The sequence below is a fragment of the Chelonia mydas genome, chromosome 1, assembly GCF_015237465.2.
Source record: "Chelonia mydas isolate rCheMyd1 chromosome 1, rCheMyd1.pri.v2, whole genome shotgun sequence".
In the NCBI taxonomy this organism is placed as follows: Eukaryota; Metazoa; Chordata; order Testudines; family Cheloniidae; genus Chelonia; species Chelonia mydas.
The window spans coordinates 175,041,004-175,053,468 of NC_057849.1; the positions used below are offsets into that span (position 1 = coordinate 175,041,004).

The 12,465-nt window shown below is 40.6% G+C and overlaps 1 protein-coding gene across 28 annotated transcripts in view; it reads left to right on the plus strand.

Moving 5' to 3' along the window:
• ROBO2 (roundabout guidance receptor 2) overlaps nt 1-12,465 on the plus strand; it is a 1,527,115-nt gene that overhangs the window by 1,415,712 nt on the left and 98,938 nt on the right. For all 28 annotated transcript variants that reach the window (XM_043538357.1, XM_043538373.1, XM_043538358.1 and 25 more), the window contains 3 exons: nt 519-684; nt 2,725-2,891; nt 9,152-9,273. In XM_043538357.1, coding sequence (XP_043394292.1) covers nt 519-684; nt 2,725-2,891; nt 9,152-9,273 — 455 coding nt within the window. The remainder of the gene's footprint in view (nt 1-518; nt 685-2,724; nt 2,892-9,151; nt 9,274-12,465) is intronic.

A 12,465-nucleotide genomic window follows, 5' to 3' on the forward strand; every position in this document is an offset into this window, starting at 1 on the left:
TCTAAACTGGAGTACCAACAAGCTAACTGTTTCCATGCAGGAAGGTCCTTATGTCCACGAAGAATCCCACTGAAGTCACTGGGGCTTCTTGTGGGGTGAAAAAGTCTACCTAATTGGAGATCCTTTTGTAGGATTGGGGGCTTTCTCATGCCTTATATTGACTGATGTGTTGACATTTTAGGTGAATCTATTCCAATTATTAAAAAAAATAAATAAAATAGACTAGGCTATCTGCCTCTTCTCCTCCTTTTTCTTTTATTGTTGTTGCTTTCTCTGGTTTGTTTTATGAGCAAAAGTTTATCTAAAGACGTACAGCCAATCATCCAGTAACATAAGCCTCTAAATGTAAACCTGACTCTCTGTTGTTATTGTTAAGTTAGATCAGTAAGAATTGGGGCCACTGTGCTGACCATTGTAATTTATTTTTATAGTTTTTTTTATCTTTACTGTCCTTTTTTGAAATCAAATTGTGCAGTCAAGGATAAAAGTTAACTATTTTTTTTATTTACCCCTTACAGAGTCCGGTGGAGCAACAATCAGTAAAAATTACGATTTGAATGACCTTCCTGGGCCACCATCCAAACCCCAGGTCACTGACGTTACTAAGAACAGTGTCACCTTGTCCTGGCAGCCAGGCACCCCTGGAAGCTTACCAGCTAGTGCATATATCATTGAAGCTTTTAGGTATGTGAAAATTTCCACTTTTAATCTCTTTCCTTTCTAATTTTGTTTTAACCCCAGTGTTAACTGTGCTTCTGATCTGATGGTACCTGTGTGGATATCTACACATTCAATTAACTCACTAAAGGCTTTATCTTTGATGGCATGAAGTTCATTATTAATCTTCAAGAATTTCTCTTTATTATTAACCACCTATTTCTTAATAGAAAGTTTAGACAAGCACTAGACTATTTCTTCAGGTCAGCAGAAGTATAGTTTGACTATGCATTCACTCATCTGTTACTTTTTTCTTAATCCTGATCATCACTGAAGGTTTCAAATGAGAATGTTGACATTGAAATTGGACTGCTTGAGAGGAGGTAGTTTAATTAGGGTTGGGCAAACCAGATTTTAAAAAAGTTAATAATAGTATTCACTAAACCTTGAACATGTTGGGATGTTTGGTCTTCTTAAAGGAGAACCTAAAAAAAAACCAAACCACCCCTTTTGAAATTCCAATATGTGTATACCATATGGAATAAAATATATCATTGAAAAAAACAAACATCTGATCATTTAGAGTTTGATCCTGCAAGTCTGAAGTTGATCAGAGTTGAGGTGCTGAGCACCTCATAGATGCACACAGTATTTGCAAGCCACAATTCAGTAGGTCACTTAAATCAATGGGTTACTTGTGTGCTTCAAATTAGGGTCATGTTTAAGTACGTTCCTGAATCAGAGTCTTAAAGTGAAAGAAAAGGAGTAAATATATTTTGTCTTTTAGTTAGCATGGTAATCTATGGTCCTATAAAATATGTACAGTAACAGCTCAAAAGGCCACAATGATGACTACTCATCCTTCTACATAAATATCTATGTGCCATTTCTAAAATATGCAAATAATTGTTTTCCATAAAAATGGTAACTTCCAGTATGTCTTTTGATTCATATGAAAATAATGACTACCTTTAATAAGCCCAAAGGGAAAAGGTAGAAAAACTTTCTTATGAATAATATACAACCGACAGCTATGAAATGAAATTCTCTCTTTATTCTTAGCAAAGGTGCCCATTTGACTTTACATAAGCTGCAATGACATCCCACCGATGACTCTAAAAATCACCATATATTCATAGAGAGCTATTTTTAACAATCACACTTGAGATTTTTACAGATGCAAGGTGCTATATTCTGTTTATAGGACAGTCCAATTGAAAACTTAAGCACAGGAAAATGTATTCATGCATTTTTCTTCTTTTACAGATGTGTTTTTGAAAGGGTCTATAGTAATTTTACATATGGATTTAATTCAAGGAGGACACATTCTTTTAGCAGGACAATTTATTGGCATAATTTACCCTGTAGTATAGAAAGTTATTCTTTTAACAGGTTTATTATTTTCAAATATTTGTTCAAGAGGGCCCCATTTATCATTCAAATTTACTTTTCTACTTTTCTATATCTGTTCCTTTTGCAGGTATTTATTTTAGTGGGCTATAATGTATTAGGAAAGGCTTTCACTTCAGCTGGGCTGAAGAATTTTTATGGTACTATTGTTTTGTTTCATAATGTGGCCTACTCTCTTCATGAATTAACTAAAACCAGCAGAACGGCTTCATTTTTATTTATTTTTTTATTGATCTTGCTATTTTTTTCCCCAGTGGTTAACCTTGGCAAGGAAATGAAACCCAACTTATTTTACAAATCCTTTCTCTCCCCAGTATGTAAAAGTTTGTTATAAAGAGGAAGGTGATGAATTGTTCTTAACCACTGAGGAAAGGACAAGAAGTAATGGGCCTAAATTGCAGCAATAGAGATTCACACATTAGGATTCTAACTGTAAGGATCGTTAAGCACTGGACCAAATTACCTAGAGAGATTGTAGAATCTCTGTCAGTGGAAGTTTTTAAGAGCAGGTTAGACAAACACCCGTCAGAGATGGTCTAGATAAACTTAGTCCTGCATCAGTGCAAGGAACTGTACTATCAGGGACCCTTCCAATGCTATATTTCTATGATTTCTTTTTGCTTTAATCTGTAGTCTTCAACCATGTTTCCATTGCAGCCAATCTGTGAGCAATAGCTGGCAAACAGTAGCTAATCATGTAAAGACAACACTCTACACTTTAAGAGGATTGCGACCCAATACAATCTACCTGTTTATGGTGAGAGCAATCAACTCACAAGGTCTGAGTGACCCCAGTCCTATGTCAGATCCTGTCCGCACACAAGGTAATGTCAATCATTAATTGTTCATGTGATCTTCAGCTGTATACAGGACTTCTCCTTGAATGACTTGATAATAGAAAGAAGCGTGGGAAATCTCTGAAAATTGGGCCAGTTTAGTTCAGCTGCTTTGAATCACTGTGGTAACTCAAAACACTGTAAACCCACCTCAACCAGTGGGGAGGTGATAAACCCTGGTTTAATTCCCTGCTGCACTACAGACATTTTGTATAATCTTAGACAAGTCACTTAAGGCCAGATTTGTAAAGGTTTTGAGGTGCCTAAAGATGCAGATAGATGTCTAGCAGAATTTTCAAAAGCACCTAGATGCCCAACTGATATTGGGTTCCACTAGATTCCTGTCTGCATCTTTTGGTGCCTTAATACCATAACAAATCTGGCCCTTAGTCTCTCTGTGCCTCAGTTCACCATCTGTAAAATGGGGATAGTAGCACTTCCCTTTCTCAGAGGGTTTTTGTGAGGATAAATATATTCAAGATCACGAGGCACTCAAACACTGTGTTAATGGGGGACATATAAGTATGATACAAAGATGGAAGCCCAGTTTACAGCTAATTTTCATCACCAGAGTGGCTCAAAGCAGCCAGAGTATATGAATCGATCTGGCCCAGTATTTCTGCAGAGAATCAATGTGAATCTAATTCATGCTGAGAATTATTTTAAAAGATATTCTGAGACACGTGTGTGTGTGTGCATTTACATATTTTATGTTCTCTACATTCATCCACCGAATACTAAACTAAAAAGTGTGGTCTAAATAGGACTTCTCAACTATAGGACAGCTAGTGCAATTAGATGAAGATGGCCTGATCCTCCATTGCCTCCCATCTCTTACACCTGTACAGAAAGGATGTGAAATGCTGACAAACCAGAATGGTTGTTTTATACCCAATTTACTCTCACTATGCTCAGTCTAAATGAATATGGTGAAAATGGACAAGCTTCTCTGTGGAGCACAGAGTGTGGCATAGCTTTGTCAATGCATTGATCAAATTCTGTATCCCACACTGGAAAACAGTTATGAACAATTGTTTAATCAGATGTATTCCTGTTCACAGATGATTCAGAGTAATCTCCTACGATTCATTTACAGAAAGGTCTTTTCCTTGCCTTGTATGGTTTTGCAGTGAGGCAAGAAGGGTGTACACGGCTTCTCTACCCCTGCAGAGTCACCCAGAGTAGTAGCCACAGCACTTGTGGGAGACCCTAGGCTCCTCTCTGCAAAGGGGCAGAGATGGGTGAGAACAGATGAGGAGTGAGCAGAGGCTTGGTTTTTAAAGGTCTTGTTGCAAATTTTTGCTCCCCACCCCCACTGCATCAAGGAGACTCCAGGTGGGATTCTGCTCCCCAAAGCAGTATGCTTCCCATCAGTTCCCCTGGGGATGTGCGGCTGTGCACCAGCCCTGACTCTAAACTCCATGCTCATAGCACAATCTAGCTCTTAAGAACACTCACGTTCCACATCTTTACATCTGACATACTGACAAGAGATTTGATTTCAGCAAAAACGGTTCTTTTTATTAGCTTCAGGACATGTTGTAGTTTCCATTTCCACAAGCTGTTCACCAGCCCACACACGCTGCAACATGTAGAGTATGTATAGCTCTTTGATACCTTACCGTTTAGTGGAATTAAATCATAAAATCAATTGAGAATTAGCATAATGTTTTTGTGTGATTTCTAATAATGCTTGGATTCAACTCAGCCTCACAAAGGAAGCCGACACACAGTAAAAAGCCTGTTCATACTAACCATTGCAAAGTAAAGAAGCCAATTAAAGCAATGATACATTATATTAATTCGCAACAGGTATCCATGATAACTTTTATATCTTAAAATTTGGCTTCATTAAATAAAAATATGGCAAATAGCATGCAGGGTATACTGGGCAAATTTACAGCATTGAATTGCAAATCCTTACACTGAGCAAGAATTCCTCGGGCTACTAAGAGCACTACTGATCACTTTGTATGTTTAAAAACCATATATGCAGGAACACTCTTGAATAATATTGAAATAATAAACTCTAAATAAAACACTTCCAAACATACTAGGTTCATTGGGAGCTACTAGTTGTCGAGGTCATGCTAAAATAAAGTCCTTTGTAACTTCCAAATAAATATATGGTTCTCTCTGGCGTGTTGGTCGCCCAGAAGATGTCTAGCAAACATGACTTGAGGCTAGCCCTCCCATTCCGAGGAGCTCTCAAACACCATATTGTCGTTTGGCTTCTGTCACGAGGTCTTTTATCTGATATATCTTATTTCTGGGCAACCCTAATTGCCATACCTTTCAGGATGGCTTGGGTCTGATTTGTTCTCTCCTTCCTGGATTACCGTGCTCTGGTCTAACTTCTCTATGGCCAGTGCCAAGTTTTTCAGTGTCATGAACATTGTTTTGCATATGTGAACAAAGTTTCAATTTCAGTGGCTCCCCGGCTCCTGTGCCACCCTCTTCTATCCCAGACTCCCTTTCCCAAGCTCATCCAACCAGCCAAAAGTGTCTCTAGCTGTGAGCCTGCTAGGAAGTACAGAGGTGTAGCCTCCCGCCTGCACTAGTTATCAGGTCTCCTTGTAGGATAAATTCCACTGGAGCAGGGGCTCTCCGCTAGCATGACAGGAACTATGAAGCTCCTAAGATTTGCAGGAGAGTAGCTCCCGCCGGCAGATTGTCTTAGCCACATGGGATGGAACAGTCCAATCACATCTAGCTAATAGTTGCACATTATGAAATTTTTATTTTCTATTTTTTTCATCATAAAGCCTAGGGAATTCCTTTTAAAAATATATTAAGAAAGCATAAAAAATGTACAATTAATCACTTGAAATCAAACAATGACTCTGCCCCTTTGTGGCTCTAGGGTACTTTTTCATCACACAGTCACACCTAATTTCACAAATACAATAGAATATCACACAGTATTCTTCTACAGCTTTATATACAAATGAGTAGCATCTTGTTGGTCACTGCACTAGTCTGATAGGACAGACAAATCGATTAAACAAGTTTACATGAAAATCACATGCACAAAGACTACTCCAGAAAAATTATACCAACATCCTATGGTGTGGTTTGGTTAAAAAAATTATATTGGAATGAGTTTGGAAAAGCTGCCTTACTTATGAGTTGGAAAGCATTTTATTTGTCAACGGCTAGATATTTTGCAGAAAAAAAATATTTTAACATGTTTCAGAGAGAAATATTTATTGACACTGTATTTCACTTCCCTCATCTGTAAAGCCACATATGCTTGGTGCTATGAATCCAACGACATAGGGTTCAGTGACAGAGGAACACAATAACTAAAGTAATTTTAGAAACCTAAAGAACATTTTCTATACCTAACAATGGCATGATTTGAAGATACAGTATCCTGGGATCTTCCTGGGCTAGAACTTTCCCACTGGGACTTTCCCTGTCCCAGCAGCATAAAGCTCTCATCTCTAGCCTTAAATAATTGAGAGACTTAAAGTTGTTACTGGTCTCGGATTTACTATTTCCTGCCCTGCACATCAGGTGAATGTAATTCTGGGAGAGAAGGACATATTTCTCATTCAGGTTGATTTTGAAAAATGCAGCTATCTGAAGTTGCTGGATGTTTAGAATGCAGTCCTTGGGAAGATGGGTAAGTGGGCAGAATGCTGATATGGAAGTTAAAGTTGCATGCAAAATGCAATTAATCACATGGATAACACTACCACATGTAGGTTCTTGTGTTTGTCTGTATAATGTACAATATCACATATGTAGTGGTGATATCCCTCTGTAGCTCTAATTAGCACATTTTTTTGAGTTTATGGACATTTGTCCATATTAAAAAAAATACACACTGTATACATGATATATTTTTACCCTCCCAAAGGGAATATAATCATAGGACGCTGCTGGTTCTGTACCATAGATAGAGAATAATATGTTCTAAGATGTAATCATGTGTAGCTATGGGAATTGTTTTATACTAAGTATAAAAGTGTTTTGTACTTAGTATAAGTTACCTTTCAATAAACAAGTCTGAGTTGCTCTGTTACAGATTTATCTTAATATCTGCCTGTCTTTCTTTTTCACTCACTTTGAATAGGCATATTTTGCTTAGCACACCACTTCTGTACCATTGCTAACTTTTCCATATATGGATTATATTCCCTTTGGATTATATTCACACATTTGAAAGTCAATAGAAAGCCTGTGTAAATAGAGTATCTTTGGTGAATAAAAACCCATAATATTGCTCGAAATATGAAGCTGAAATCTGGACTATGAAAAATAGATTTTGATCTAAATCTTGAGGACTGAGGTATCTGAGACATGCTTTGAATGTTTTTCTTTTTTAAGAGCAGTATTATCTCTACTTTACAATAATGTTTTTCCTATTAAGAGAACAAAGGGTCACATATTACTCTCCCATACATGAACCCATCAGACAGAAAAAATGCCACCTTGTTTGAGTCTTCCCTTTGTGAGGGGAGGAGTTTGAGGCAGCATATATGGGGAAGTAGGTGTGGTCAGTTAAACCAGTGGCTCCAGCCGATCATCTGGGAAATCTGAGCAGAACTCATGTATGCTCATCCACTTTGTAGCAGGCCTCTTGGCCCTCTTTCTCTTCTAGGAGCATAACTTTTGTGAAGTAATTGAATCTGAGCACCCTGCCTGTGCCCCAACTCCCTGCCCTTCATGGAATAAAGCAGACACCATAGTGATGGTTTCCAGTAGCAGTAACTCCTACATGGATTTCCACTGGGAATTCTGTGGTGTGCAGATGGACGTGTGCCATGTTCAGTGGCTCCTCTCTGACTCTTAACCCAGAATAACACCTCAAACCCCCCAGAGTACTAGTGCATCTCTTGGGAGGAATCTTCAATTCTTTCCAAGGGCAAGTTTGGGAAGAATGTGGTGAAGATGCACTACTCCTTTCATAGCCCTAGAGAGGTATCTATGCTGACTTGCTCCCCTTCATGCTATGTTGTGGAGAGGAATATGAGGCCCAATATTTGAATATGTGGAATTTTGAAAACATTGGGACAGGGAAGTGTTTCTCACAGTGCTGCATACTAGGGAGCCAATTCACCCCACACTGGATCCACACACAGAAAGCCACTTGTCTGAGAAGAAGGGTGATTCAGTCATCTCTTCAGCACTGACCTAGCAGATCCTTCTCCAGATGGTCAGGGGCCTGTTCTTAGGGATGGGATGCAGATGGGTAGTCTCAGAGGAACTGTGAATAGGATAGGGAATGGGTGGGTAGACCAGAGGCAAGACTAGAGGGATTCACATTTTGAGGCCACACACAGAAAAGACAATACAGTTTCAGGTTGCATAACTTTTTTCTACATAGCGCCATGGAAATCCTTGAGGGCCACTATTGGCAGGGAGCAGAGCCAGATTGGTGTGGTGGGATGGAGCCTCCACACAGAATGCCCTGGCCTTACACAGAGCCACTTGGAACCTACCTGGTTTCAGGTGGGGGAATCCATGTTCTCCTTCCCCACCCTCCTACTGAAGGCATGATTTGGACTAATCTCTGCAAGGTAATCCTTGTGGAAGTTTTCTCCGATGTCTTTTTTATGTGAGAAGGGGCAATTTTACCTCACAACTTTATCCCATTTTCAGACATGAACACCTGGAAAATGTATAAATTTTCTATAGCGGAATAGGCTTACATAACAGGAAATTGCTATTTTTAGTATGGTTCTCTGGCTTCTCTCACTTTCTAACTCTCATGGTGTCAAACTGAAAAGGAGAGGAAATTGAAATGCATATTGAAAAGGAGGGAAAATTTGAAGAAGCATAATGAGTGTAACATACACAGTTTAAAAACAGGCCAATGTACATATTCAGCTTCTGCAATATCATTTGCTTAAATTATACAAACTAGTTGTGTTCTAGACCTGCAGGAACACTGGCACGTGAAGACTATTATCATCTGAATATTTCAAAGCATGTGAATATGGCATCTCACCATTCACTCACTAGCTGCTAGGGAAAATAATGTTTTAAATGACTATTTGGGCTAGATAGGAATGTTTTTTAATTGCCTAAGTAATAGAACATGTGGTGTTTGTTTGTGGCAGTGAATGCTTTTCAGGGTTCATAGTTCAATCTTATCTGCTGCATTGTTTTTGAAAGTGATACAAACTAAGACTATTTTAACCCAGGACATTACATTTTCCAGTCCTCCTAATGAATTAATGATACAAGTGAGGCTTCTTATTAAAATAATAATTTTGTGTCTGTGGTTGGCCTGGCAGATATCAGCCCACCAGCACAAGGCGTGGATCACAGGCAAGTCCAGAAAGAGCTAGGAGACGTCATTGTACGGCTACATAATCCTGTTGTGCTGACACCCACTACAGTTCAAGTCACCTGGACAGTAAGACTTCACTAATTGCTACCTTTCATTGACAGCTTTAATCTTGTTTACTTGTCCCTGCAATTCTTTCTCAGCCCTGAAAAACCCAAGTCTGACCTTAGTACAAGTGGGCCCAGATAAGCTAACATTGTACAGACAATGAACAATGTGCTAAAGGAATGGAGTATTTCTTTTTTCCTCGCTCTTTCTTTGTGTCTATCTGTCTTTGTTAAAGTCAATCAGGTTCAGAAGCTTCACATGTAGGACAAAGCATGTTAACTGACTGACAGAGAGGATCTTTTTAGCAGAATGTGTCTCAACCCATAATGCAAAAATGTGACTGATCCTTACACTGTTCTTCAGTGTGTAAACTGAGTGTAATAAGCAAAATTAAGTATCAGAATTAAGGATAAATTGATGTTTTCATAATCTCTCTCTACTTCAATCCATGGGGACCTCCCACCACAATACCCCATTATCTGTTAAGCTTTACTTGCAATAATGATCTTCCTACAAGGCACTTGTGGACAGATGTGCATGCTGATAATACATGGTGTTAAGTATGTAATGGTATTTCATTCTATAGCACAAGCTCTAACTTCACCTGATGGATTATGTAAGGCCTGAATCTCTTTGACATTACCTACAATATCTCTGTTTAAGAAGTCAGATTATTGGGTTAGAGCTCCCAAGGACTAAGTTTATAGTATGTAGCTTTCAAAATGCTACATTTCTTTTCCTGGCACTTCAGGGAAGGGATTTGTAACCATAGAAGCAGAGATTTTCTAGGGCACTACACACCACAAATGAGTGCTTCATTCTTCAGTCATTTACCCTGTGGAGGGGAATACCAGAGAGGGGAGAGTGGACTAAGCACCACAGTAGTGCATAGGGCTTGAATTATTATTTTATATATTCTGCTGCAGGGATCCAGGCAGTGGTCACAGTATTTTTTGTTCACACATGCAGTGTCACTACAGCCAGCAGCTAATGACTATAAAAAAGAAGAGGTGTCCCAGAAGATGAGACGTGTGTATGTGGGGGGGAGAGTGGGGGCGGGGTGGGAGAGTGGGGGCGGGGTGGGGCGGTGCATGGTGAATTTTGCAGCACTGATGTAAGGCTTATTGCCTTTGCACTGCAGAGCTTGGCTTGGTGGGGACTCAGATCTAGGGCCCTACCAAATTCACAGCCATGAAAAATGCATCACGGACCATGAAATATTGTCTCCCCCTGTGAAATCTGGTCTTTTGAGTGCTTTGACCCTGGACTCTAGAGATTTCACAGGGGAGACCAGCGTTTCTCAAATGGGGGGTCCTGATTCAAAAAGGGGTTGCGGGCAGGAGGGCCGAGCGTGGTGGCAAGGCTATTTTAGGAAGGTCGCGGAATTGCCACCCTTACTTCTGCCCTGCCATCAGAACTGGAAGGTGGTGGCCGTTGTCCGGCTGCCCAGCTCTGAAGGTAGCGCCCCACCAGCAGCAGGGCAGAAGTAAGGGTAGCAATACCATACCATGCCACCCTTACTTCTGCAATGCTGCCTTTAGAGCTGGGCGGCCAAAGAGTGGCACCTTCTGACCGAGGGCCTAGCTCTGAAGGCAGCAGCAGAACAGAAGTAAGGGTGGCAATACCGTACCATGCCATCCTTACTTCTGCGCTGCTGCTGGCGGCGGCTCTGCCTTCAGAGCTGGGCTCCTGGCCAGCAGCCACCGATCTCTGGCCAGTCAGCTCTGAACACAGCGCCGATGCCAGCAGCAGCGCAGAAGTAAGCGTAGCAGTACTGCAACCCCCCTACAATAACCTTTTGACACCTCCCCACACACACACACAAATTCTTTTTGGATCAGGATCCCTACAATTATAACACTGTGAAATTTTGGATTTAAATAGCTGAAATCGTGAAATTAACGATTTTTCAAATCTTATGACCATGAAATTGACCAAAATGGACCATGAATTTGGTAGGGCCCTACTCATGCCGCATCCCTGTTCATACAGGTTTGGGGCTGGGGGAGGACAGAGACAGGCTTGGAATAGAATGGGGAGTTCACTGACCTTCCTTTTTCAGAGTATATAGGATATATATTTATATATATATATATATATATATATATATATATTTCAGAGAATATAGGAAATGTTTCACTGCATCTCAAAGGCTGGGAATGGGGGAACCCATTTATCTCCAGTCCTCACAGAATGCCTTTGTAACAAGCCCTGCTAGTCTGGATTGGCACAGGGGGAGAATTTATGCCTAAACAGGGTAGTTAGTACCTTCATGCATATGATCCACAGAGTCAGGTGTTACAGAGGGGTACTGGACCAGGTTGTATGGTCACCAATCTGTTGAAAGTGGATCCAGTTGAAGGGTCTGATGTGCTTCAAAGACAATTAGGTCTGGTCAGAGTCTAGTCACTGTTCTCAGCTCTGGCCCTGTAAGGGGCTTTTCGAGGCTCAGACTTTTTCTGACACCCTTCTTTGGGATGTGGGACTTTGCAGTCCAGCCACTCTGGACTCCCCAGAGCTCTGCCTCGTGAAACCTCCAAGTGGTTACACTGCTTCCCCAGAGCTCCACCAATGTTGCGGTCACACTGGGCTTCTAGTCTAACCTCTTCAGGGACAACGTGGCTGTAAAGCAAGGAACACGATATAAGCAAAGAAATTTCTTAACATGCACCTTTACTCCAGAAATTTACAGACCTTAGTCTGAAGAACAACAAATATCCTCAGAGACACCCTCATCATTTAAGAGCCCCACCTCTTCTGTGAGTCTGAAGTCTCTTAGCATTTCAGGCTGGGTGGAGTCTCTCCTGCCCTCTCTCTCTTCAGCCAGTCCTGCTTACATGTGGCAATGGCTGGCCTCCAACTCAGAGCAGCAGCTCTTCTTAAATAAAATCTCTGTCTCCTTTTGCCACGTGCTCAGCTGAAAAGCTCCAGCCCCTCCCTCAGTAAGGCACCTATGCAGAAAACCCTTTGTTCCATGGGGGTGGGTCAGTAGTTAATCATTCAAAGTTGATAGCCCCAGTTGGTAGTCCCCTTGGCTTCTAGAAAAAAGAAAAGGAGTACTTGTGGCACCTTAGAGACTAACCAATTTATTCGAGCATAAGCTTTCGTGAGCTACAGCTCACTTCATCGGATGCATCCGATGAAGTGAGCTGTAGCTCACGAAAGCTTATGCTCGAATAAATTGGTTAGTCTCTAAGGTGCCACAAGTACTCC